Here is a 27,528-nt window from a genome sequence, read left to right as displayed (position 1 = left end):
ATTGTGTTAAATGTGTAGATTGCTTTGGGTAGTATAGACATTTTAACAATATTTGTAATTCCAACCCATGAGGATGGAATGTCTTTCCATTTCTTTGTGTTGTCTTGAATTTTTTAATCAATATTTTATAGTTTTCAGTCTTTTACCTCTTTGGTTAGGTTTATTCATAGATATTTTATTGGTTTTGGTGCAATTGTGAATGGTATCGTTTTCTTAATTTCACTTTCTGTTGCTTTATTATTACTGTATACAAATGCAAATTTCTATATTAGTTTTGTATACTGTGACTTTATTGAATTCATTCATCAGTTCTAGTAAATTTTGATGGCGTCTTTAGGGTTTTCTTTATAGTATCATTGTCATCTGCAAATAGTGAAAGTTTTACTTCTTTACCAATTTGGATGTTGTTGGATATTGTTGTCTGATTGCTGGGCTAGAACTTCTAGTACTATGTTGAATTAAAGTGGTGAGGGTGAACATCCTTATCTTGTTCCTGGCCTTAGGGGAAAAGCTGTCAGTCTTTCACTATTGAGTGTGATGTTCACCATGGGTTTTTCAAATACTGATATAAGGCCTTTATTATGTTGAAGTATGTTCCCTCTTAGAAGTACTTTGCAGAAAGTTTTTATCATGAATGGATGCTGTACTTTGTCAAATGCTTTTTCTGCATCTGTTGAAATGCTCATATGGTCTTTATCCTTTTTTATCCAAATAGATGTTTTTTTTTTTTTAATTTGACTATTTGTTTCTTTACCAGCACCAGTATTCTTTACCCATTACGATTTTAGTACTCAATTCTAATGTGTGGGTTTTTCCTTCACACTGCCAAGCAATTCTCAAGACACCAGATGGGTGTGCTAGAATTCAACTTCATTCTGCTGTCTACTCAGCATCAGATTCCACAGGTTAAGAGCTCAATCGTATAGACTGCTTTCTACGTCAATTGCCAGTTGCAAGTCCAGCTTGTTATTATCTGTGCTTCTGATCCACTAGCTGTAAATCAGAGTTTCCACAACCCCCTGCTTGGCTTTGACTGATTTGTTAGAGTAGCTCACAGAACTAAGAAAGCTAGTTTACTCAGTAGATTACTAGTTTATTACAGAGGAGATATTGAAGGATACAAATCAACAGCCAGATGAAGAGATACATAGGTGAGGTTCTGTTCTTAAAAAGCAGCCTCTGTGCTTGTGAAGTTTACAGCCCAGCACGATGGCACACCAGAAGCTTTCTGGTTCACCGACCTGGAGGCTCTCTGAATCCTCTCCTTTTAGGTGTTTGTGGAGGTTTCATTATATAGGCATGATTGATTAAATCTTTGGCCTTTTGCAATTGATTGAACCTTCAGCCCCTTTCTCCTTCCCAGAAGTCAAAGTGTGGGACTGCAGGTTTCAACCCTTTCTTCATGGGTGGTTTCCTGGCAGCCAGCCCCCATCCTTAGGTGCTTTCTGTAAGTCACCTTCATTAACATAAACTCAACTGTGTTGGAAAGGGTGTGAATACCAAGACACCTTTATCACTCTTAGAACTTAAGAAATTCTAACGGTTTTAGGAGATCTGGGCCAGAAACAGGGATGAAAACCATATATATATATATATATTTTCTTAATCATAAATTACAATATCGCAAGCACAGATAGCCTATTGCCCCCTATGGGGATTCATGTTCATGAAGGTTTTAGAGGCAGTGAGCTCAGAGAAGTATGTTCCAGGATAGGCAAGCACATTTTAATATCTTTTTTAAAATTCTTTTTTTTTTTTAATCTTGTTTATTTATTTTGAGAGAGAGAAAGAGCACACACAAGCTGGGGGAATGGCAGAAAGACAGGGAGAGAGAATTTCAAGCAGACTCCATGCTGAGCACAGAGCCTGACCTGGGGCTGTATCTCACAACTGTTAGATCATAACCTGAGCCAAAATCAAGAGTGCAACACTTAACTGACTGAGCACCCAGGCTCCCCTTTAAAATTCTTACCCTAAATATTCATACCCTGTGCAAATTAATTGTTATTGAAGAATGAAAGTATTAAACCTGGTTGTAAGTATAACAGAATGGTAGTGGTATTGGTCATTGAATATCCATCTATCTATTTATTTTTCAAGTAGGTTCCATGCTGAGCCCAGCACAGGTCTTGAACTCATGACCCTGAGATCAAGACCTGAGCAGAAATCAAGAGTTGGATGTCCAACTGACTGAGCCACCCAGGCGCCCTCGATTATCTTTTTAGAAATAAGTTTTATAAGAGTAACAACAAAAACCACTCTTAAAGGAACCAGATGTTACTAAAAAGGCTTTTCCTGGACAGAGCAATCAGTTATCAATGTGATTTTTTTTACAGCTTTTTTGAGGCATAATCAAAGACCACAGAGTTGGTATTTATACAATTTGATCAGTTTTAACATGTATATATTATATACTGTGTATACCATTTAATATATATATACCATGAAACCATTACCACAAGTAAGGTAGCAAACATTTCCATCACTCCCCAGTTTCCTGGTGCTCCTTTGCAATCTTTCCCTCCCCCACTCCAGCCTGCCGACAACCACCAGTACTTTCTGTCACTGTAGATTATATCGACCTGATTTTTCTGGAAATACATGTACTAAAGTTTACATTTGAGTAAAATTAGAAATTGAATTTTTTTTTAGGAGCAAAGATGTGAAATTCTGCATAATGTAATAAAAAATAAACTGGACTATGATATAAATAGGTTCACCAACCTTGACCTCAAATGTATAGCTAAAGAAACTGAAGGGTTTGTGGCTAGAGATTTTACAGTGCTCGTGGATCGAGCCATTCATTCTCATCTCTCTCATCAGAGGATAACCACCAGGGAAGGTATGTGTTCTTATTAAATTCAAAGTTTGAAATCTTTTCATTGCAGAGAAAGTTAATGTAGTAAGACTTAAAATGTTCTATTTTAGTATTCAGATAAGCAAGTGAGGAGAAAATCATCTCTAGCTTAGATGATAGAGTATTTTGAAGATGCATATATAGATAAGACTACCAAAAGAAGTTGTGTTTATTTTTAAACAGAATTAGTTTTAACAACGTTGGACTTCCAAAAGGCTCTCCAAGGATTTATTCCTGCCTCTCTGCGAAATGTCAACTTGCATAAACCAAGGGACCTGGGCTGGGATAAGATTGGTGGATTACATGAAGTTCGGCAGATACTCTGGGATACTATCCAGTTACCAGCCAAGGTACTTAAAAAAAAAAAATCAAGCACCTGCTTCCAGAAGAACCACTGAAATAGCTTTGTGTGTTGGCTTGCCTAATCTCAGTTTGATTCAAATATCTACTGAATTACCAAATAAATACCAGCACTATTTTTGGTATTCTAACAGATTTTTTAAAAGTATTTAATAGACTCCTTACCTGTACATAACTTAGAAAGTTGGGGTGGTATTTACAGTATGTCTGTTTTGATGTGGATTGTATAATTCTTGTGTTTTGCTTGAATCATTCAGATTGTACTAAAGCAGAATGAACTGACTGCTGGGATTTGAACAGAAATGGGTAGTAATAAGCTGGAGAAGTCATCTAGGTCCACAGAACTGAGGGATTAGGTCAGATACCAGACTCTGGGTCCCAATCCTAGAAAGACGGAGTTAGCAGGCAGCATAGACCAGGCAGGTGGCAGGATACAGGGGGCAGCAGTAGATTGTTCAGAAGATCAGAAGGTGCAATCTAGGTGGTAGTGCATTTGAACCACAAATCTGAGAGGTAAGGATTATTGCATAAGATCAACTACCCATGCAAAGAGCTGAGATATGGGTGAATAAGGACCTCAGTTACATGTGACTAAATGGCAAGTCCTGGAAACCGTGGCCAGTGGGTCTGGGACTGCAGGTTAAAGCCTGTCTGAGAGAATGTAGGGATGGAAGCACTTGCCAGCCGGATCATGACTCCAAATGCTGGGTTTGGGCATTGGAATCCAGCTGCACCGAGGCTCTCTGCAGAATGGCTGACTTTGAGGCCTCTCCAGATTAGAATGGAGAGAGAGATGGGGTTAGAATTTTGTCAGCAGGGGGAACTGAGTAGGCATACCTTACAGAAGAGACCAGGATATTGCTGACATTAGCCTGATCTTTGCCTCACCGGTTCACAAAGTCCTCTTGCTCTCCAGTAATTAGAAGCAGTCAGTTGCTTGCTCAGCACAGAGGCTCTGGGGAGAGCTTACTGTTATCATTATACATGCTTCTTTATTATTTTTCTTTTTTTGAGTATATTTGAATATATATAGCTATCCTATGTTGCCCTGTGAAGCATTCAAGGGGAAGGCGGTATACTTATTAAAAGATTGGTTTTTATTTTCTTAATGTATTTTTATATTATTTTTAAAAACAGGAAAAAATAAAAAATAATAAAATAAAACAGGAAAACAGAAGTTCAGAGGCAGTTATAGACACTTTATGAAGAATGTATTGTATGGTTCATTTGGTAAAAAGTCAACCATAGTTTCTTTGAACTCATTTATTGAGTGGGAATTTTATTTTCTGTCATTACTCTGTTAGTAAAGGTGGCAGTTCTACCGTCTGAATTCTTCTTTCTGTACCGTGACTTTGCTGCATAGTCATTTTTTTAGATTCGAGCTCTTTGTTATACTGTTGTATTTTTCAGTACCCAGAACTGTTTGCAAACTTGCCCATACGACAGAGAACGGGGGTACTGTTGTATGGTCCTCCTGGAACAGGGAAGACCTTACTAGCTGGAGTAATTGCCCGAGAGAGTGGAATGAATTTCATTAGTGTCAAGGTATGTCTTGCATTTATCTTTTTTCATGGAGGTAAATTTACATCATAAAGTGTATACAAATCAGTGACACATAATGCATTCACAATGCTATGTAGCCACTACTTCTCTCTTATTTCAAAACTTTTTCGGGGCACCTGGGTGGGTCAGTGGTTGGGCATCTGCCTTCAGCTCAGGTCATGATCCTGGGGTCTCGGGATTGAGTCCTGCATCGGGCTTCCCACAGGGAGTCTGCCTCTCCCTCTGCCTGTCTCTGCCTCTCTCTGTATCTCTCATGAATACATAAAATCTTAAAAAAAAAAAACAAAACAGAAAACGTTTTCATCTTATTTCCTGTCCCCCTAGCCCCTGACAGCCACTAATGTGCTTTCTGTCTCGGGATTTTCCTGTTCTGGACATTTCACATAAAAGGAATCATGTAGTGTGTCATGTCTTTGTGACTGGCTGCTTTTACTTAGCACGTTTTCAGAGTTTGTCCAGATAGTAGCAAGTGTCACTACTTAAGTTCTTTTTATTTTTTGTATTTTTTTTAAGATTTTCTTTTAGAGAGTATGCACGTGCACACAAGGGGGAGGAGCAGAGGGAGAGAAAATTTCAAGCATGCTCCACGCTGAACACAGCACCCAGTGGCGATTTTGATCTCACAATCTTGAGATCATGACCCTGAGCAGAAATCAAGGGTTGGACACCTAACTAAGCCACTAAGCGCCCCAGTACTTCAGTTATTTGTAAAGCTGAATGATATTTCATTGTGTGGGTATGTCAGGTTTTTAGCCACTCATCATTGGTGGATATTTGGGTCATTTCCACCTTTTGTCTCTGATACATAATGTTGCTGTAAACATTTGTGTACACATTTCTGTTTGGACATGTTTTCATTTCTCTTGAATATATACCTAGCAGTATAGTTGCTGGGGCATATGATAACTCTATGTGTGACTTTTTGAGGAACTGCCAAACTGTTTCATGGTGACTGCATGACTCAGGATTTTGTTTTTAAATAATTTTATCTCAATTCTAATTTAATTTTATTTTACCTGATAGGGGCCAGAGTTACTCAGCAAATACATTGGAGCAAGTGAACAAGCGGTTCGGGATATTTTTATTAGGTTGGTTCCCTATGACTTCTTTTTAAGTAACAAACACTATGATTTTTTTTTAGGCAAACACTATGATTTAACAGTGGTTTTTGGTCTGTTGTTTTTTTGGAGATCTGATGTTTTAATAAGTGAGGATTATATCACCAAATATTTCCAAAATTTAATATTTATAATATTCACAAAATGCTGAAAGTAAATCCTAAGTGGTTATTCAAAGGAGGAATCTCAAAGTAATATGCAACGCATAATTATCCATTTTAATTAAGTCAGCAACATGCGGTGTTAATTTATAGAAGAGAGAAATAGTTTCCCTTTATTATGGCATTTATACAGAAATGCCAAATATGCCAAATACAGAAGCTAATAGTTAAGAATGAAAGTAAGATCTTTAAATTCAAAAACTACTTTATGTCATTCTAAAATTTCATTATAAGATATATGGACATTCTCTTTAAATTTTTTTTCTATCTTTTTTTTTTTTTTTTAGTTATTTATGATAGTCACACACAGAGAGAGAGAGAGAGAGGCAGAGACACAGGCAGAGGGAGAAGCAGGCTCCATGCACCAGGAGCCCGATGTGGGATTTGATCCCAGGTCTCCAGGGTCGCGCCCTGGGCCAAAGGCAGGCGCCAAATCGCTGCGCCACCCAGGAATCCCAATATATGGACATTCTCATAACTGCATTTTTTTTTTTAAGTAAAATGAACTCTTGAGTATCTACCACCCAGTTTAAGAAACAGAACATTCCCAGGAAGGCATTCTTACAGATAAATGCAGTCACCAGATGATGACACATTACCACAAAGATATTACAATTCTAAAATTGTGTGTATTAAATAGTTTGAAGCTATCTTATTGAAGGCAAAAATTGATAGAACTGCAAGGAGAAATTGATAAATCTACCTTCATAGAAGATTTTCACATAGTTCTCAGTATGTAATTATATTGAGGTTAAAAAAAAATAACAGTAAAAATTTAGAAGACTTAAACATCAAGACTGATCTAAAAAAAAAAAAAAAAAAAAAGACTGATCTAAGCATATGTAGAACACATACCCAACACCTGGAAAATAGTCTTTTTTAAGCACACCTGGATATTTTTGAAAATTGGCCATATGGGCCATACGTAGGAACCAGTAACTTTTTCAGAGAAACAATATCTGTACACACTATTCCCTGACAAGTTAAAATAAATAACAGAAAAATAATTCCCTCTCATATGTTTAGATATTTAAAAATAAAACTCTTCTAAATAATTCATGGGTTCAGGAAGAGATCATAATAGAAAATCCTGAGTACTAAATATTAATGAAAATGCTGGGCAGCCCTGGTGGCTTAGTGGTTTAGCGCCGCCTTCAGCCTGGGGCGTGATCCTGGAAACCCGGGATCGAGTCCCACATCGGGCTCCCTGCATAGAGCCTGCTCCTCCCTCTGCCTGTGTCTCTGCCTCTCTCTCTCTCTCTCTCTCTCTCTCTCTCTCTCTCTCTCTCTCTCTGTGTCTCTCATGAATAAATAAATAAAATCTTAAAAAAGGAAGGAAGGAAGGAAGGAAGGAAGGAAGGAAGGAAGGAAGGAAGGAAGGAAGGAAGGAAGGAAATGCTATTAAAATTGTGAGATGCTGCAAAATTTATTTCAAGGAAAATTGATAGCCTTAAAAAGATTATATTTCTTCATTTCATGAGATGGATTTCTAAACTAAAAAAAAAAATAATAATAATAAAGGGCAAAATTTAATAAACTAGAAAATAATTCAGTAGAGAAGTTCACAAACCCAAGTAATTTTTGAAAGCCTGGTAAAACTACTAGATCTCCAGCAAGATTGATCAAGGAGAAAGCAAGCATGACTAAGTAATATTAGAGATAAAAAGGGGTACATGACTAAAGATATACCAGAAATGTAGAAAATGGTAAGGGAATATTATGAAATAATATTATAAACTTCATGCGAATACACTTGAAACAGGTGACATAGATAAAAATATAACCTACTAAAATCAAGCACAGAAGAAACAATCTGAGAAAGAATTAGAAAACAATTCGAATCACTAGTTAAAAATCTTCACAAAAATCAATCAGACCCAGCTGGTTATTTGAGACTTTTGCCAGACTTTCAAGGAGCAGGTAATTCCAGTTCCTTGTGGGCCCTGGATTTATCTTCTGTGCAGTGTGTTTCATAAGATATGTGTTGCGTTTTTTTCAATCAGTATGACAGGTATTTTCTGTTAGGGTGATTTTTTCAGACATCTGGTCCATCCTGTTACCAGAGATGGAATCTGTTTTTAATTAAAACAATTATTAAATAAAATTAAAAGTTTAGAGAAAGGTAATATACAGAACTAAAATATTTTATGGAGATCCCTTATAATATATGAAAAAAATGAGCTTGCCAAATTTTAAATGGATAACAGACATGAATAAGTATTTCACAAAAGAAGTAAAGGTGGCTAATAAGCATATAAAAAAGGTTTACTTACAATAAGAATCAAAGAAACATTTCATTGATTGAATAAGACTCTGGTTTTTGTTTTAGTCCCTGTCTGGAATGCATGAATCTTAGGCCAATATCATGACTTGTCTAAGACCCAGTTTACTGAAAACAAAGATAATTACATATGCTTTGCCTTCCTTAAGGGTTTGCTGTGAAGACTTAAATAAATACATAAATACACGCATATATGTGTATGCACAGATACATATGTACATAGATATATATAATTCCTTTGCAAACTCTGAAGCCCTATTGAAATATGAAATATTGTTTGTTTTTTCCCAGAGCGCAGGCGGCCAAGCCCTGCATTCTTTTCTTTGATGAATTTGAATCTATTGCTCCTCGAAGAGGCCACGATAATACAGGAGTTACAGATCGCGTGGTTAACCAGTTGCTGACTCAGTTGGATGGGGTGGAAGGCTTACAGGGTAATAACTGTAAATGCAGAAATCTCTTATCGTAACAGGTTTCACCAGGATTTAGTAAAGAATATATTTTCCCCCACAGGTGTTTATGTGTTGGCTGCTACTAGTCGCCCTGACTTGATCGACCCCGCCCTGCTTAGGCCTGGCCGACTCGATAAATGTGTATACTGTCCTCCTCCTGATCAGGTGATAATTTCATACTTAGAATCTCTTAAAACCCCACAAATGCTACACTCTTACCTTGTGAACTTTACTTCTTCCTGGTAATAAAAGTTGTCCTTAGAAAACCAGCTTTAGGCAAGGCCTTCGTCACAGTTAGCTCATGGCATGGTTAGATGTAAAGCCCAGCCATTTCCCTGCAAGTCTGAAAACTTTGTAGTCTTTCCCTGTTGGCCAGTTGCAAAAAAGGGAAGGAAACTTAAAGTATCACATGTCCACATTCCCTGTGTCCAAAGATCACACACCTCCTTATTGTGGCAAGACTAAGAGTCAAGCTTATGACTAGCGAGCATCTAAGCAGGTTACCTAAAGGTAAGATTTTCACCGTTCCTAGTCTGTGTTGTCCCCAAATGTAGAAACTAATGAATAAATGAGTGAAAGAACAAATAGACAAATGAATACTCAAAGGTATAAATTTGTCACTTATAGCTATTAATTTTTTTTTCTTTGAGACACTTCCTTGGCGCATTTGCCAAAATCTAGAAAATAAACACAGTCTGAGTAGGAAAGGATTTACACCGAAGGGTTAGGAATGTTAATTTTCATTCATTTTCCTAGGTCTGTTCTGTTAGGGAAAAAGCTCCAGAGGATAGTTAGTAGATGAGGGTACGTTTTTCAGGTTATAAAGCTTATTAGAGAGTTAATTTGTTAAAAAAAAAAAATTAAATATATAACGAAATAATATTTAACTTTGTTTTATTTGTTAAGTCAATTAGTTTTTCTCCCTTCAGGTGTCCCGTCTTGAAATTTTAAACGTTCTCAGTGACTCTCTACCTCTGGCAGATGATGTGGACCTCCAGCATGTGGCGTCAGTAACCGACTGCTTCACAGGAGCTGATCTGAAAGCTTTACTTTACAACGCCCAGTTAGAGGCCTTACATGGGCGGCTGCTGTCCTGTGGGCTGCAAGTAAGTTCTGTCAGGGGATCAAGCAAAGTATTTATTTTGAAGCTCAAATTGTCCCGGAACTGGCCCCTAGGAGCCACTTGTGGATGGCTTCTGTGTCTTCTGATATGTCTCCATCATTCTTTGGTCGCTTCATCCTGAAAGAACTAGGTACAGGGTATCCTAGGTTTATCTCACACTTTCTGTGCCCCACACCTAACATCAGCCTTTTTCCTCTTTCCCTCTCAAGATGGTATTTTAATTTTTGCAGCAGATAATTTGACTTCCACTACATTAAAGACATTGTATGTTCTAGGAAAGGTTTTCCTGTGTACTCCTCTCCCCTCCATTTTGTTGGAGATTCTCACAGGGCCTGCCATTCCTAAATCAGATACTGTCGAGTTTTTGCTATTTCTTTTGGCAAACCACTGAATCTCCACCCTCTTCGCTAACAGAAAACACATTTATTTATAAAATACTGTGATGATAAAGTATCACATGGCTGATTCATCGTTTCATAGTTGAAAGATAGATTCATACAAATAAAATCCAGAGGTTTGAATCCTAGCTTTGTTAGAGTTTTTGGGAGATGATAATAATCAACATTTTATTATGTGCCTCCAGAGCCAAAGTTTGGCTCTGTGCATGTTTCCTGGATGCTGGTTGGGGTCAGGCCCTCTGCTCCCATTCTGTGTTGCTGGAGAGGCTTTCCAGGGTTCTCTCTGGACATGTTACATGATAGCAGCGTACTTAGTTTGTCACAGAGTCATATTAACAGCGGCTCATACAGCATTTGGACAAAAAGCATTTAGGTGGTGGCTAGCTCACAAAACTGCTGGTCTCCTGTGTGTGGGAGAGCTGTGACACCTTTGCCATCTGCCCCAGACAGCCGGGGATCTGAGGGGATCATAAGAGGACACAGGGTGGACAAGAACCCTGTTCAGAAATGACAGAAGAGCTTTTTTGAAAAATGCCTCTTGGACTGGTCCGTTAGAATGCTCTCTGTGGTGTTCATTTCAGAGCTGTAGATTATTTAGATCGTTACAGCTGCTGTCCCTTTGTGTGTTTTAGGATGGAAGTTCTAGCTCTGATAGTGACCTGAGTCTGTCTTCAATGGTTTTCCTTAACCACAGCAGTGGCTCTGACGATTCAGCGGGAGATGGGGAATGTGGCTTGGAGCAGTCCCTTGTTTCTCTAGAGATGTCCGAGATGCTTCCAGATGAATCGAAATTCAATATGTACCGGCTCTACTTTGGAAGCTCTTATGAATCAGAACTTGGAAACGGAACCTCTTCTGACTTGGTATCTTGTGCGGTCGCCATTGTGCGGTTCTGATAGTAAAGCTGTGGGTTGGTGTGGAGCTGGACGGTGATCTCTCTCCTGACCAGCCCCACCTGTGCACTGGCTGGTTGGTTCGTCAGAAAGTAGTCTTGGTTTTCCTTGCTCTGATTAGTCATTTTATCCCTTGGTAAGAAATGGGAATAGAGCTGGCAGCCCGAGCGAGCCAGGGTAGCCGGGGCTGGTGAGGACCTTTGGTATCTTGGGGGTTTCTCGCCCTTCCTTAGTAGTTTTAAAACACCATTAGCAGCAGATCCATTTTATATTAAACTCTGATATGAGGATAGTTGAAGATAATGAGAAAGTTGATGTAATGTCCCCATTACCATGATGTAATGTCCCCATCACCTTGTTGCACCAATGCAACAAGGAATATGTTGAGATTCATATGGCCAATATCCTTGCTTTTCTAAATTAGAACAGCATTTAACACCTATCCTCCCAAAATTAACAGTGGTTCACTTTATTGGTATGTGTAACATTTTCACGTGTGTTATATTTTTGGTTTTTGCACATTTGCTTTATTCAGGTTTTTAATCTAAAAGTGAATCGTTTTTATTCCCAGGAATAGTAAGCTGTTGTTTTAGTTCTAGTCTTTATGTCTGTTTCTTAACTTCTCTGCAGCTGTTCCAAAACCTTACGGTATAACTCTGCAGAAAACTAAGAATAAGGCCCATTTGGAACCTACCCCAAGGGCATTAGTGTGGTAGATTTAATAAAAAGGATTTTAAAAAAACCTTGTGGCAGTTTTCATACTGGGGCATACAGAGGATGAACATAGCTTCATTTCAATGAATTCAAATGTACACTTGTTGATGTTAAGGTTTTTACTACTTCAGATTTTTATTTTAATCCTTGATAAACATACACTTCTTTCCCGCTCTCTTCCTCCCTGCTCTCCTTACTACACTTGACCCTGCAGAGCCCACAGTGCCTGTCTGCACCAAGCTCCACAGCGCAGGACTTTTCCGGAGTTGCTGGGAAAGAGCAGTCATCTTCCCGGCCTCCAGTGTTGAGAACAGCTTCCCAGGAGGGTTACCAAGAACTTACCCAGGAACAGAGAGAGCAGCTGCGGGCCGACATCAGTGTCATCAAAGGCCGATACCGGAGCCAGAGCGGAGTACGGCTTTCCTCTCCCCACCCCCATGATCATTGTAATGACTGTGAAACTTCTTCCTCCTTTCTTGAGGTGTCTTTTGGTTAGCAAATGAGCGCTGTTTATAAAGAAGGGACTGAAACACATGGATCAAATTGTCATGTGCATTGTGCTTTGGACCAATTTTTAGTACTCTTAGAGATAGGGAATGTGTGGCCTCCGGAAAAAAGGGGTGGCTAGAAACAACATATGGGCTGCTGCTTTTCCTCATGGCAGCCCTAGGTTAACTTTGTGTTTCCCTTTTTGTTTAAGGAGGAGGACTCCCTTCACCAGCCAGGCCCAGTCAGAGCCAGTCTGGCTATTAGCCAGTCTCATTTAATGGCTGCTCTGAGTCACACAAGGCCATCCATTAGCGAAGATGACTGGAAGAATTTTGCTGAACTGTAAGTACCGGATTCCAATTCAGAAGCATAGGTGTTAGAGGCAACAGTTCTTCACTTAAACTTTTAAATTTATCGATTTTGAACATACAAAAGGCCCATTCAAAACAATAGCTGTGCGTGGAAACACCCCAAAACTTCAAGAGTGTTGAAGTAAAAAATGAGTTTTCATTAGCCAGTTCACTTGACTGTATTTGAATTATTTATAATGAACTGATTTAAACTTTAAAAGCTTCTTAAAAGCTCGAAATAATTCCAATGTAGTTTGCCAAAACCATTCTGAAAAATATACTTGTTTTGCTTTCTTTTAAATACATTTGGGTTTATCCACTGGTGGACCGTGGTTCACCCACATTGGATTTAGAGCCTTCTTGCAGTTGTCTCTAGACCCCATAGATTGGAGACCATTCTAGGTCAAGGATTTAACTTACTTCAATGCAAGAAATGTTTATTCCTGGGCTTTAGAAGTCACAACTCTTTCTTGTCTAATTTCACAGTACTTTCAGTGGGCCTGTGTATGTACAGTGTAAGGGCAGGAGAATTTTCCCTTCTTCCCTCCTGTGTTGTTTGGCTGGTCTAATAGTTAATTGACAAGCGACAGTAACAGGAGAAAAGTAATGTCCTGCATACAGGGGTTCCCCTGCAGTAGGAAATGCTAAGTTGGTCAGGCGGTAAGGTTTCGATGCCATACTGAGCTGTGGAAAGGGACAGGGTCCTGGGGCCTCACATGGAGGATAAGAGATGTCTGCCCTGTTCCAAAGAAAAAAAAAAAGTCATCTCTGCTAATAGGGAACCTGTACCAGGAGAGACACCTAAATTCGTCTCAGGTAGTTAAGGGAGATAAAAGGCTTTTCCCCAAGTCTGCTGGGTCTTGATTCCCCTCAGCTCCAAATAGTCTGCATGCCAGAGTGGCACATTTTGGCGTGGCACATTTTGCTCCCCAATAAGTATGTATGTTTATGTCCTTATTATGGAAAAATCTGAAAATAAATTTCCCTTATTCTCACCCTTCCCAAAGCATATTATTGGTATGCTTTTTTTTTCCATAAGCCACTCTGCACTAGTGCTGTATAACAGCCCCTATACATCTTGAATTTTCACATTTTAAATGTTACTTTGTTTTTAATGTCATTTTATAGTATGACCATGCCACAATTTCCAATATTTGGACATTTTAAGTTGCTTCCAGGTGTTTAGTGTTATACCAATGTGCTAATGAACATCCTTGGAGCTGAATGTTTGCACAGAGCCTCAGCTGCCTGAGGCTGAGATGGAACTGTGGCATCGCAGGACACTCATATTCTGGCAAGGCTTATTGCCTTCCAGAAATACTATACAACAGTATATTGAGAAGGCCCATTTTGCTACCACCTTCAAAAACACTGGGCATAATCATCCCTCTCTAAACTTGGTCTAAACTTGGCCAGTGTGCTTGGAGAAAAATCTTGTTTAAAAAGATTTTTTAAAATATCACTGCCATGTGGATTTTCTCTTTTCTAACTTGTCTCTTTATCCCCTTTGCTCTTATGAATTGGAATGCTCAACTCTCAAAAATAAAGAACTCTAATTTCTGTTAGTTTTTTCCTAGTTAAAATATATTATTTACAAACAATTCTGTCTTTTGTAATTTTAGCACCTACATGTATTAAATAGTATCTGTCATTTTTTTAAGGTATGAAAACTTTCAAAATCCAAAGAAGAGAAAAAATCAAAGTGGAACAATGTTTCGACCTGGACAGAAAGTAACTCTAGCATAAAATAGGCTTGTGATTTTATTTTTTTCTGGCTTGTTCCCATAATATAACAATAAAAATGGTGTCTACAAATTTATAGATTAACTTAATTTGTTAAAAAGAAAATCACAGATTGGTAAACCTCTGGTTATGTAATCAGGATTACTTGAAATTCATATGGTAGAATTGGGATATTTATAACAGATTCTGTATCTTATTTCCTATAAATCTAAATTAAATCCTTAGTGAAATAATATTGACCAAATGATGTAACTAATTTTTTTCTCATCTGAAGAAAATACATTTCTCAGAGCTCACATATTCAGCATCCTCCTTGCATTTGACAAATATTGTGTTTAGCAACTTTGACCATTTAGAAAGATCTATTCTTCTAGCAGAACATGTAGACTTCACACACAATTCAAATAAATGTAATTATTGCCTCAACCAGAAATAGGATCATATCCCTCTAATATTCTATATCCATCTCCAATGCCAGGATCTTGAATGATGTCCATTCCTCCCCTGCTCCATCATGATGTTATCTAATGTTCTCTAGTCTGTGAACTAAGTGTAAAGTCAGCCACCATCAACACAAACCAAGTGGAGTAGTGCAATAAGGGGCAAGGAAAAGGGAGAAAGTTTAGGTGAAGTATATAAATTCATGAAACAGCAAAGAAAAATGTACAGGCGGCAACTAGTAACCTTTCTGCAGCTAATCCTGAGGCTGCGGCTGGTATTTTTGACTTCTCTCTCCTGTTAGTTAGGCTGAGTTTGAGTTCAGCCAGCACCACAGTGGATTGGAGTCCTGTTCAAGGAGGGACGATCTAACCTTCCTTCCCATCTGAGCCACTGGCTTCCAATTATCACAGAGATCTTCCATTAACTCTTACTATACTCAGTATTATCACCAGGTCCCATCCATACTTCTCTCATCCTTCACTGTGTAGCAACAAGACTGTGTTCACCCGGCCAGCACCATAACAGCCCCGACTGCCTTCCAAACCACAGTCACCACTGTGTTCCTCTTGCATTTCTCATTTGTTTGCCTCTCAGTCAGCAAATCACAGGGGATAGAGGCAGAGATTTGGGGTCACTTAGGTATTAGCTTTGAAATGCTATCCCCCCTTACCCTTTAGTTCCCAGATCCTTCCTTCACTGTGGCCATGGGCCCTGATTTACTACATGTACTGTATCTATTCCAACCTCACAAAGAGCAGTCTCCCTAGAAAGCCAGCTGCCTCAGGGTGATGGGTGTTTATATTAAGCCCACCAGCTTCTCTTTAATGTGAACTTTGTGATTGGAAAGCAAGGGTCATATGGGATAGCACAGTGACATCAAAGCATGTTAGTAAGTCCTTGAAATATGGTATCAGCAGAAATTTGGAAGAAAAGCAAATCCAAATCCAGAATGTATCCCTTCTAGGGAGGACAAATTGCTGTCTCCTTTCTGATAGAAGAGGGACACATGTAATCAACCTGTCACGAGGCCTGAGCTAGAACCTCTAGGACGTACCCCCACATGGTTGGTCACTACCGCTAACAAGTGGGCCGTCAGGGTGAAAGCTATATCAGCCTTGATGAGGGGAAATCCACATTGTACAGATGACACAGACAGCCCCCCATCCCTGTCACTGTGGCCACAGTTTATGAATGTATTAAGCATCGGGGGGCTGGAGATGAAAGCTGGTAGACATCTGTAGAGAGATACCTAGAACTCCTGATTATTAAAAGCACTGAGGACTTTGAACATTCACTTAGATCATGCACATTCTTATTCTCTGAGCACATTCCAAGAACTCTGGCCATAGTTTTCCCCTGGGCTTCCTCATGGCCAGTTCTCTATTCATGCTCTTTAAATCTCTGACCACCTGGTTGTTAGCCACTGACTGGATCAGCATGGATTTTTATATCAGACATCTCTGCCTCCTGACAAAACAGAAGAGACATGCTGCTCAAAATCTGCTCTTTGGAGGATTATCTGTCTCCACTGGTGGTCAGGGCTATCCCCTGAGTATAGCAGCAATGCCTTCACTTTGATGGATAGGTCACAGTGGAGTTCTGGATCACCAGGAGTTAACATCAGTGCAGAACCAGTATCTCTCAGAATGCCCAGAATGTCTGGTTACTTCTCGGGACATCTGGAGAATGGTCTAGTCAGAGGCTTTGGGTCCTTTGGGGAAGACTTAGAAGCTGCAAGGTCCATAGCAAGTACTTTGGATGTTATTTCAGGGCTCTTTTCACTGGACACCTGGCTGCTTCATTCTGTGTCAGACCTATTCCTGAGAACTGGGGGAGGAGCCGTGACAATATTGTGACCGCTCACATCAGACCTTTGTTTATTGACAGGAAAAATTTTAAACTATAAAAATCAATTTGTCTATCTATCTTGTTCTTAAGGACGCCACAATTAGTTGGGCAACACCAAAGAACCCTGCAGGTCAGACCCTTGTAAAAAATGCACTGTCTGCTAGTTATGGTAGCCACAACCACCTGGCCTCTGTTATGCCAGGATCCATTTATCCCCACCAAAATCAGAGAGCCCGTTTCTATTGTAACGTCTCCCTATCCATTGCATCTCCCATCAATTATCAGTCTCTACAAACAGACTCATTCAACAACCATTCCAACACTCTCTCCCTTGCCTTTCTATGCTCCTTGGAAAGTGAATTACTGAGTCACATGATCTCCATTAAAGCCATGATGGCTGTGTGACATAGTTCTAGAGAGAGAGCAGAGGTAAGTAAAAATCCTTGGGGTGGGCTTTCTTCCTGAAGTGAGGGCATAGTGTCTGGAGATGCAGCAACCATCTTGCAAATGTGAGAGTGAAAACCATAGGTGACTGATGACAGAGCATGAAAACAGCCTGTTTCCCGAATGGCATCACTGAGGTGATACACCAGCCCTGGATAGCCTATGCCTAGATTTTTTTTGTGCTGGAGTCATGTCTTGTTTACTTCTCTGAGAAGGGTTCCTATTATAGCCAGGATCAATCCTAACAAATACACACTGTATTTAAGACCTTATTGAGGGCAGCCCTGGTGGCGCAGCAGTTTAGCGCCACCTGCAGCCCAAGGTGTGATCCTAGACCCCGGATCCAGTCCCACGTCGGGCTGCCTGCGTGGAACCTGTTTCTCCCTCTGCCTGTGTCTCTGCATGTCTCTGTGTCTCTATGAATAAGTAAATAAAATCTTTTTTTAAAAAAAACCTTATTGAAGTACTTTCTGACACCTCCACTATTTTGGGGGACATGGGTAGTAGTAAATTGGTGAGTTAGACATGATTCATTCACTCATATGTGGGGGAGATGGAGAGGGGAGAGGGAGAGAGAATCTCAAGCAGACCCCACTGAGTGCAGAGCCTGACGCAGGGCTCCATCTCACAACCCTGAGATCATGACCCGAGCAGAAACCAAGAGTTGGATGCTTAACCAACTACACACCCAGGTTCTCCTTAAGTGCCTTTTAAAAACTTCTACTTTGCCAGATTCCCTATTCTAGACTATCAAGTCCAACTTTGCCCACTTACAGTTAATTTCAGGATAATTATCCAGCAGACTTCATCTAAAACCTTAGGCAATGCAAACCACTATTGCCCTCACTTTATACTTGGAAGAAAGAAGAAGGTAGGAAAATGAAAGCGTGCAAAATCTGGGTCTCGTGCTACTAAGGGAAACCCCAGCGTCATTTAAAAATCCCCACATGTGGGGAGGAGGGCGGGGGGTGGGGGTGAATGGGTGACGGGCACGGAGGGGGACACTTGACGGGATGAGCACTGGGTGTTATTCTGTATGTTGGTAAATTGAACACCAATAAAAATTAATTTATAAAAAAAAAAAAATCCCCACATGCAACCTGGTCCTACATGGACCACTGAGCAGGGAGCCGGATGTGGGGCTTGATCCCAGGACTCCAGGATCATGACCTGAGCTGAAGGCAGATGCTTAACCAACTGAGCCACTTAGCACCCTCAAAGACCCAAAATTAAAAATTTTGGAATTGCCCAAAATTTTAAGAATTGTAGGAATTAAAAATTGTAGAATGTGCCCAACTCATCTTCACCAAAAAAATCTGATAGACTGAGCCCCTCCCCCCAACAAGGGGGACCCTGCGTCGGCTGAGACTTCAGATGCAAAGACCAGTCCTGCTGAGCCCGTTCTGATCCAATGACTCCTCCTTCATATTCAGAGGTGCTCCACCTTTATCCATCTTTGCTCCAGGAACCAAGATTGAGTTTTTGTTTGACGCAGGAGCCACTCACTATCTGGCTCCAACACTGCGGGCATCTGCCTCCACAATCCTGTATTAGAGCAGGAGCACGTGGACAGCCACAAGTAGGGTGGCTCCCTTCCCTTGGACGTGCAGATTGGGCTCTTTGGCCTTCACAGGATTTCCTCCTGGTGCCTGAATGCCCTGTGTGTCCCCATGGTGGAAAGAGTTTGCTTTTTAAACTTCAAGCTACACTTTGGGAACTTTAGAGTTGAAAGAAGGTGAAAAACACACAGTTTGAGCCACTTTGACTTGGGAGGAGAAAACACTATAACTGATAAAATCCCTCCCCACATCCTCACATCCTCACTAACGTAAAGCCCACCATAGGAAACAGAAACTCCTGGTATGGCTAAAGAGGTCTTTCCCGGAGTTATCACCTGCAAATGTTCAATGGCCTTGGGAAGGCTGGAGGCTAGAGGCTCAAAAAGGCATCGGCCTCTGATTAAGATGTTCTTAAAATATGGGAGGGTTATTAATCCTTTGTCAGTCACCCTGCAGTAGGCCCATGGAGGTAAAACTTAAAGGTATCTCTGGTTGGGTTCACTGTCTAGAAAACATTAGTAGTAATTACAGCAGGAATTTTTCCCTTGCTGTGGATGCTACTGTTGCTGCATGGCCTCCAAACCTAGATATCCTATTCTTGGGATGAGGCCTCATTTGCTGCTCCAAGCGAGACAACCTACAACCAGAAGCCCTTCATTTAGTCAGATAGCTCTGGATTTTTATGCCTCCCAATAGGCACGGTCTGCCATTGCTTTCAACTTGAAGAGGCTACCGAAGAGGAGACCTTGGCTCTTCAACATCCCCTTAAGAATGAGGAAGATAAAAATCCCACAGCAGGGAGATGAGGTAGGAAAGCCGAAGGGACTCCATTTTATTTATTTTTTATTTTTTTATTTTTTGGGACTCTATTTTAGAAAGGCTCTGTCTCTGCTCTTTTTCTGCTAGGCCCCATTTATTCATGTTCCATAGTTTGCCTCTGAATAAGCCCAAGAAGCCATGTTTCCACTTCAAGAAGGAAGCAAGAAAACCCTTCTCTGAGTTTTGTCCAAGGCTCCAAATACCTGATGACATCTAAGAAGATCTGGATGCCAAGTATGTCTCAAGACATTAGCTTCAAACAAACTTCTGCTGATGCCGGCATCAACACCCCACCTTTAGTAATTTATGGAATAACACCGATTGTTCACCTGACACTTGCCTTTGGGGGGGGCCCTACCCTGGATTCCCAGAGGAACATGCACCTTAGACTCCTCTCCAATATGAACTCCCAACACCAAATGATAGTCTCATTCTCTTTTCCTTTCCTCCCAGACACTCCATCTGCTATGCTCTTCCTGTCACATATACTATTCCGTAAACTTCATTTTCACTTTCTCTGGCTCACATTTGATCTCTATCCTGTGTGCAGCCAAGGACCATCATGACTAGTCCTGCAGGACCTCCCTCTGGGGCCTTGGACTCAGCCTGCCTGCATCATCAACTTTATTCAGTGTGAGTCATTGAATCTGGGTTCCAGCTACCCAACCATGGAATCATTAGAATATTCTCAGATGCTGAAGCAGCACACTGAATCAAAAAAAAAAAAAAAAAAATCAAGTGCATTAATCACAACGAAGTTAAGTGAATACATTCACCCTAACCAATATTTATGTTCTTCCTTACTGAGCCTATCATCTACTCTCATAATCTATCTCCACAAGTATTTTTCAGGGATCACATGAAAAAGCCAAATATAGTAGTTCTTCTGTTGCCTGAGGCTCCTCCTTCAAGTTTGACCTACTCACTTCCCAGGGCATGTTGGGATCTGACAAAGGATGAGAGGGTTGGAATGCATGAATGAGCTTCCTTTTACAAGACTAATCCCCCCAGATGTGGGCATTTCAGGGTCTTCACTCTTCTGCCACCAATGCCTTAACTTTTCCATAAGAGATTCAATATACCTCTGAATTCAGTAGGTAATGTAATCCACTAAATTGTGAGATCAAACCCTGCATTTGATTTTCAGCTCTGAGCCTCATGGCCCCAAGAGACAAGTGGTTCTTTAGGCAGTCATACGGAGCCTTCATTTATAGCCAATGCTTTGAGCTGTAAATATAAACACCTGAGCTCATCTTTCTTTAAGTTCTCTAGTGCTACAGTCAGCTCATGCCTCTGAAATCCTCACGTGTTTCCTACTATTCTAGAGCAGCAATCCCTTCAATTCCTAGGGAGAATTTGTGATATTTTAGTTATCAGTATTGCCACTGTATGCTGTGGATTGCCAAATACATGTCCCTTAATACGAATTGGATTTTCCTTGTCCTTAGCCTTTACTAGGGTAGAAAAATGTCCCCAAATTCCCCTTCTGTTCTTGAAAGTCTGCTAGCTGTAACCGCTTGTGGTACTACTTTCTGCACCCCCCAGTGTTTTTACTTGCATATAGCAGAAACCAACCCCGGCCTTCTTAAGCAGAAAGGGAATTTGTTGAAAACTTATTGAATGACAGCATCCCATTCATACCTCTCAAAGTTTCCCCATTCCTAAAATTCTGGTTTCCCCAAAACCCCATGTAAGATCAGCAATCTAAGGAGAGACATGGCTCTCCAAGAGATGTGGGGTGAGAGTCTGGCTGGCTGGATAGACATTCAACTATTTTGAACTAGGAAAAGATAATAGGATTAAGGGATCAGTCTGCACAGTTGTGGCAGATGCAAGGCTTAACCTGACAAACAAAGCACACCTACTGAAAGGTGTCAACACTCCCCACTATCAGCAAGGAGGAACTCTGAAGAGGAAGGACCAGTGGGAAAGAGCAGCCAAAACACAACAGCAGAGTGTACACAGCATACTCCAGAAACACTTCCTGAAGTCTTCATTGTTGTTGCTATTATTGCTGTTTTTGCTGGATTTTTTCCTTTCCTCTTTTCTTTTCAGGACACAATGACTAGAAGGAGAAATTCACTGCAAAAGAAAGAACAGGAGGTAGTACTCTCTGCCATGGATTTAAATCAATATAGACTTAAGTAAGATGTCAGAACTAGAACTCAAAATAATGATTATAAAGATACTAGCGGGGCTTGAAAAAGGCATAGAAGACACTAGAGAATCCATTACTGTAGAAATACAAGAACTAAATTCTAATCAGGTCAAAATTAAAAATGCTATTGCTGAGATGCAGTTAAAAGATCGAAGCTCTAACAGGATAAACGAGGCAGAAGAAAGAGTCAATGATATAGAAGACAAAAATGATACAATGCAAGAAAGCTGAGAAAAAGGAAAACATCTCCTGGATCAGGAAGAGAGATCTTGAGAAATCAGTGATATCATAAAGTGAAATAATATTCAAATATAGGGGTTCTAGAAGATGAGACGGACATGTGGGTGGAGAAGGTTTATTTTCACAAATTATATCTGAGAACTCCCCTAATCTGGGGAAGGAAGCAGGTGTTCAAGTCCAGGAGGCACAAAGAACCCCCCCTCAAAAATCAATAAAAATAGGTCAACACCTTGACCTATAATAGAGAAGCTTGCAAATTTCAGAAATAAAGAGAAAATCCTGAAAGCAGCTCAGGACAAGAGTCCTCAACCTACAAGGGTAGAAATATATGGCTGGTAGCAGACCTGTCCACAGACACCTGGCAGGCCAGAAAGGACTGGCATGATATATTCAACATGCCAAGTGGGAAAAATATACAGCCAAGAATAGTTTATCCAGCAAGGCTGTCATTCAAGATAGAAGGAGAGAGAAAGAGTTTGCAGGATAAACAAAAACTAAGGAATTCATGACCGTTAAAATGGCCCTGCAAGCAATATTAAAGAGGATCCTTTGAGTGGAGAGAGAGCCCAAAAGAAAGACCAGAAAGGAACAGAGACAGTCTACAGAAACAGCAACTTTACAGGTGGTACAATGGCACTAAGTTCATATCATTCAATAATTACTCTGAATATAAATGGACTAAATGCTCCAATCAAAAGACACAGGGTATCAGATTGAATTTTTAAAAAGGCCCATGGATATGCTGTCTATAAGAGACTCATTTAGACCCAAAGACACCCCCAGATTGAAGGTGAGGGCGTAGAGAACCATTTATTATGCTAATGGACACCAAAAGAAAGCTGAGGTAGCAATCCTTATATCAGACAAACTAGATTTTAAATCAAGGACTATAATAAGAGATGAAAAAAGACACTATATCATAATAAAAGGGTCCATCCAACAAGATCTAATAATTGTAAATATTTATGCCCCTAACTTGGGAGCAGCCAATTATATAAACCAAATAATAACAAAGCTAAAGAAACACACTAATAATACAATAATAGTAGGGTTTTAACACCCACCCACAGCAATGGACAGATCATCTGAGCAGATCAAAAGAAAACAGGGCTTTGACTGACACACTGAACCAGATAGAATTCACAGATCTATTCAGAGCATTCCATCCTAAAGTAACAGAATACACCATCTTCTCGAGTGCACATGGAATATTCTCTAGAATAGATCACATACTGGGTCACAAATCAGGTCTCAAACAGTACCAAAAGATTGAGATTATTCCCTGCATATTTTCAGACTAGAATGCTTTAAAACAAACTTAATCACAAGAGAAAATTTGGAAGGAACACAAATACATGGAGGTTAAAAAGTATCCTGCTGAAGAATGAATGGGTCAACTAGGAAATTTAAAAATACATGGAAGCAAATGAAAATGAAAATTTGACAGTTCAGAACCTTTGGGATGCAGGAAAGTCAGTCTTAAGAGGGAAACATATAGCAATATAAGCCTTTCTCAAGAAGCAAGAAGATACTCAAATACACAACCTAACCTTACACCTAAAGGAGCTGGAAAAAGAACAGCAAATAAAGACTAAACCCAGCAGCAGGAGAGAAATAATAAAGATTAGAACAGAAATCAATGGGGAAAAAACCAAAAGAATAATTGAACAGGTCAATGAAACTAGGAGCTTGTTCTTTAAAAGAATGAAGATAGATAAACCCCTAGCCAGATTTATCAAAGAGAAAAGAGAAAGGACCAAAGTAAGTAAAATCATGAAAGAGGAGAGATCATAACCAACACTGAAGAAATGCCAATAATTATGAGAATATTATGAGCAATTATATGCCAACAAATTAGGTAATCTGGAAGAAATGGATGCATTCCTAGAAACATACAAACTACCACAACTGAAACAGAAAGAAATAGAAAACCTGAACAGACCCATAAACACCAAAGAAATGTTTAAGAAATATTTTATTGATTTATTCATGAGAGACACGCACAGAGAGAGAAAGGCAAAGACATAGGCAGAGGGAGAGGAAGGCTCCCCATAAGCAGCTCCATATAGCACTCGATCCTGCACCCTGGGATCATGCCCTGAGCTGAAGGCAGACACTCAACCATTGAGCCACCAGGCATCCCTCTACCAAACATTTAAAGAAACTAATGCCTTTGAAGCTCTTTCAAAAAATAGAAATGGATTACTTCCAAACTCATTCTATGATGCCAACATTACCTTGATCCCAAAATCAGACAAAGACCCCCAAAACAGAGAATTACAGATCAATAAATATCACTGATGAACATGGATGCAAAAATTCTCACCAAGATACTAGCTAATAGGACCCACAGTACATTAAAAAGATTATTGACCATGACCAAGTGGGATATATTTCTGGGCTGCAAGGGTGGTTCAACATTTGCAAAAAAAATGTGATACACCACATTATTAAAAGAAAGGACAAGACCCACATGATCCTCTCAATGGATGAAGAAAAAGCATTTGATAAAATACAGCATCCTTTCTTGATAAAAATCTCTCTGCAGTGTAGGGATGGAGGGAATGTACCTCAATATCATAAAAGCCATATATATGAAAAATCCACAATACATACCATCTTCAATGGGGAAAAAATGAGAGCTTTTCCCCTAAGGTTAGTGACATGACAGGGATGTCCACTCTCACCATTGTTGTTCAACATAGTACTGCAAGTTCTAGTCAGCAATCAGACAACAAAAAGAAAAGGCATCCAAATTGGCAAAGAAATCAAACTCTCATTCTTTGCAGATGACATAATACTCTATGTAGAAAACCCAAAGACTCTGATGAAAAGTTGCTAGAACTGATACAGGAATTCAGCAAAGTCACAAGATATAAAATCAATGCACAGAAGCCAGTTGCATTTTTGTACACTAATAATGAGGCAGAGGAAAGAGAAATCAAGGAATCTATCCCATTTACAATTGCACCAAAAACCAGAAGATACCTAGGAATAAACCTAACTAAAAAGATAAAATATCTGTACTCTGAAAACTACAGAACACTTAGGAAAGAAACTGAAAACATGAAGAAATGGAAAAACATTCCATGCCCATGGATTGGAAGAACAAATATTGGTAAAATGCCTTATGCTACCCAAAGAAATTGACACATTTAGTGCAATCCCTATCAAAACACCACCAGAATTTTCCACAGAGCTGGAACAAACAATCCTAACATTTGTATGGAACCAGAAAAGGTGCTGAATACCCAAAGGAATGTTGAAAAAGAAAACCAAAGTTGGTGGCATCACAACGGTGATGGCACCACTTCAAGCTGTATTACAAAGCTGTAACCATCAAAACAGTGTAATACTGCACAAAAAAAGACCCACAGATCAATGGAACAGAATAGACAACCCAGAAATGGACTCTCAACTCTATGGTCAACAAATCTTTGATGAAGGAAAGAATATCCAATGGAAAAAAGACGATCTCTTTGGAAGATTGGACAGCCACATGCAGAAGAGTGAAACTGGATCACTTTCTTGCACCATACACAAAAATAAACTCAAAATGGATGAAAGACCTAAGTGTGAGACAGGAATCCATCAAAATCCTAGAGGAGAACACAGCAGCCTCTTTGACCTCAGCAACAGCAACTTCTTGCTAGACATGTCTGCAAAGGCAAGTGAAACAAAAGCAAAAATCAACCATTGGTACTTCATCAAGATACAAACTTTTTCACAGAAAAAGAAACAGTGAACAAAACTAAAAGACAACTTACAGAATAAGAGAAGATATTTGCAAATGTCTTATCAGATAAAGGGCTAGTACCCAAAATCTATAAAGAACTTATCAAACTCAACATCCAGAAAACAAAAAATCCAGTCAAGAAATGGGCATAAGAAGACATGAACAGCCATTTCTCCAAAGTGAAATGGCTAACAGGCACTTGAAAAAATGCTACCCATCAACTCATCATCAGGGAAATACAAACCACAAACACAATGAGATACCATCTCACAAGGGGAACAATAGATGTTGGTGAGGATGAAGAGAAAGGGGAACTGTTGGTGGGAATGTGCGCGGATGCAGCCACTCTGGTAAACAGTATGGAGGTTCCTCAAAAAGTTAAAAATAGGGCAGCCCGGTAGCTCTGCGGTTTAGTGCCGCCTTCCGCCCAGGGTGTGATCGATCCTGGAGACCCGGGCTCAAGTCCCACGTCAGGCTCCCTGCATGGAGCCTGCTTCTCCCTCTGCCTGTGTCTCTGCCTCTCTCTGTGTGTGAATCTCTCATTAATAAATAAAATCCTTTAAAAAATATATTAAAAATAGACCTACCCTATGATCCAGCAATTGCATTACTAGGTATTTATCCATAGGATACAAACATAGTGATTCAGTGCGGCACATGCACCCCAATGTTTATAGCAGCAATGTTCACAATAGCCAAACTAAGGAAAGAGCCCCCTCCCCAAAAAAAGAGCCCAGATGTCCACCGACAGATGAGTGGATAAAAAGAGGGGGTCTATATATATAAAGGAAAATTGCTCAGCCATCAAAAAGAATGAAATCTTGCCATTTGCAATAACATGGATTGAACTAGAGGGTATTATATACTAAGTGAAATAAGTCAGAGAAAGACAAATGCCATATGATCTCACTCATACATGGAAGGTAAGAAACAAAACAGTGGAACATAGGGGAAGGGAGGGAAAAATAAAAGAACATGAAAACAGAGAGGGAGACAAATTCTAAGAGACTCTTAACTCTAGGAAACAAACTGAGGGTTGCTGGAGGGGAGGGAAGTAGGGGGTGGGGTAACTGGGTGATGGAGCACTTGATGGAATGAGCACTGGGTGTTATACTGATGAATCACTAAATTCTACCTCTGAAACTAATAATACACCGTATGTTAGTTAATTGATTTTAAATTTAAAAAAATTCATTAATTAAAATAGAAAGATCAGCAGTCTGCTCTACTAAGGGAGCCTGCGCATGAACAGCAGAGTGCAGGGATACTACAGTAAGCATAAAATTCAGCTTTTTATTTTTTATTTCAGATATTAAGCAGTGGTCTCATTATCCTTTGGTATTTTCCTAATCAGTATAATAATCCATAACCTAAAATCTAGTCCTCTGTTAAGAATCTGACTGGGAGAACCATGAGTGTAAGTACTGACTATTAATTTGCAGGGTTTATTTTTAAACCACACCCAGTTGTCACTACACTAACTTGGAAATCCCATAAAGGGTTGGGGTTTTGTGCACATTGTTCACTGCTGTAAACCTAGAACTGTGCCTTGTGCTGGTGATCAATCAATAATAATAAACATTTGTGAATGACTTGTTCTTATTTCTCAACTGAAATTGCGATAATCTTCCTTTGAATAAATGAGGGAAAAGAAAAACAAAGTCTAGTATTTTAGTTCTTTTTTTTTAAGATTAGAACAGATACGATTGGTTAGGAATCAGTTTTGATTATAAAAGTAATGGAAAAATTAACATCTACAACAGTTTCAGGAGATATTAGCA

At 39.6% G+C, this 27,528-nt stretch overlaps 1 protein-coding gene across 2 annotated transcripts in view; it reads left to right on the top strand.

The window, feature by feature from the left end:
- Positions 1-14,735, top strand: part of PEX1 (peroxisomal biogenesis factor 1) — a 40,828-nt gene extending 26,093 nt beyond the window's left edge. Inside the window, exons 14-24 of one of the 2 annotated variants that reach the window (XM_055307444.1) lie at positions 2,653-2,842; positions 3,041-3,207; positions 4,628-4,762; positions 5,804-5,868; positions 8,632-8,774; positions 8,854-8,957; positions 9,722-9,898; positions 10,946-11,176; positions 12,135-12,332; positions 12,621-12,751; positions 14,421-14,735. In XM_055307444.1, coding sequence (XP_055163419.1) covers positions 2,653-2,842; positions 3,041-3,207; positions 4,628-4,762; positions 5,804-5,868; positions 8,632-8,774; positions 8,854-8,957; positions 9,722-9,898; positions 10,946-11,176; positions 12,135-12,332; positions 12,621-12,751; positions 14,421-14,505 — 1,626 coding nt within the window. In that variant the 3' untranslated portion in view covers positions 14,506-14,735. Of the gene's footprint in view, positions 1-2,652; positions 2,843-3,040; positions 3,208-4,627; positions 4,763-5,803; positions 5,869-8,631; positions 8,775-8,853; positions 8,958-9,721; positions 9,899-10,945; positions 11,177-12,134; positions 12,333-12,620; positions 12,752-14,420 lie in introns of those variants that run through there. The other variant, XM_055307445.1, reaches the window with a different exon arrangement.
- The last annotated feature ends 12,793 nt before the right edge of the window (positions 14,736-27,528 follow it).

The sequence above is a fragment of the Nyctereutes procyonoides genome, unplaced genomic scaffold (assembly GCF_905146905.1).
Source record: "Nyctereutes procyonoides isolate TBG_1078 unplaced genomic scaffold, NYPRO_anot_genome, whole genome shotgun sequence".
Classification (NCBI taxonomy): domain Eukaryota; kingdom Metazoa; phylum Chordata; class Mammalia; order Carnivora; family Canidae; genus Nyctereutes; species Nyctereutes procyonoides.
Note: the sequence above shows the minus strand (reverse complement) of the source record. Positions and strands in the feature narration are given on the sequence as shown.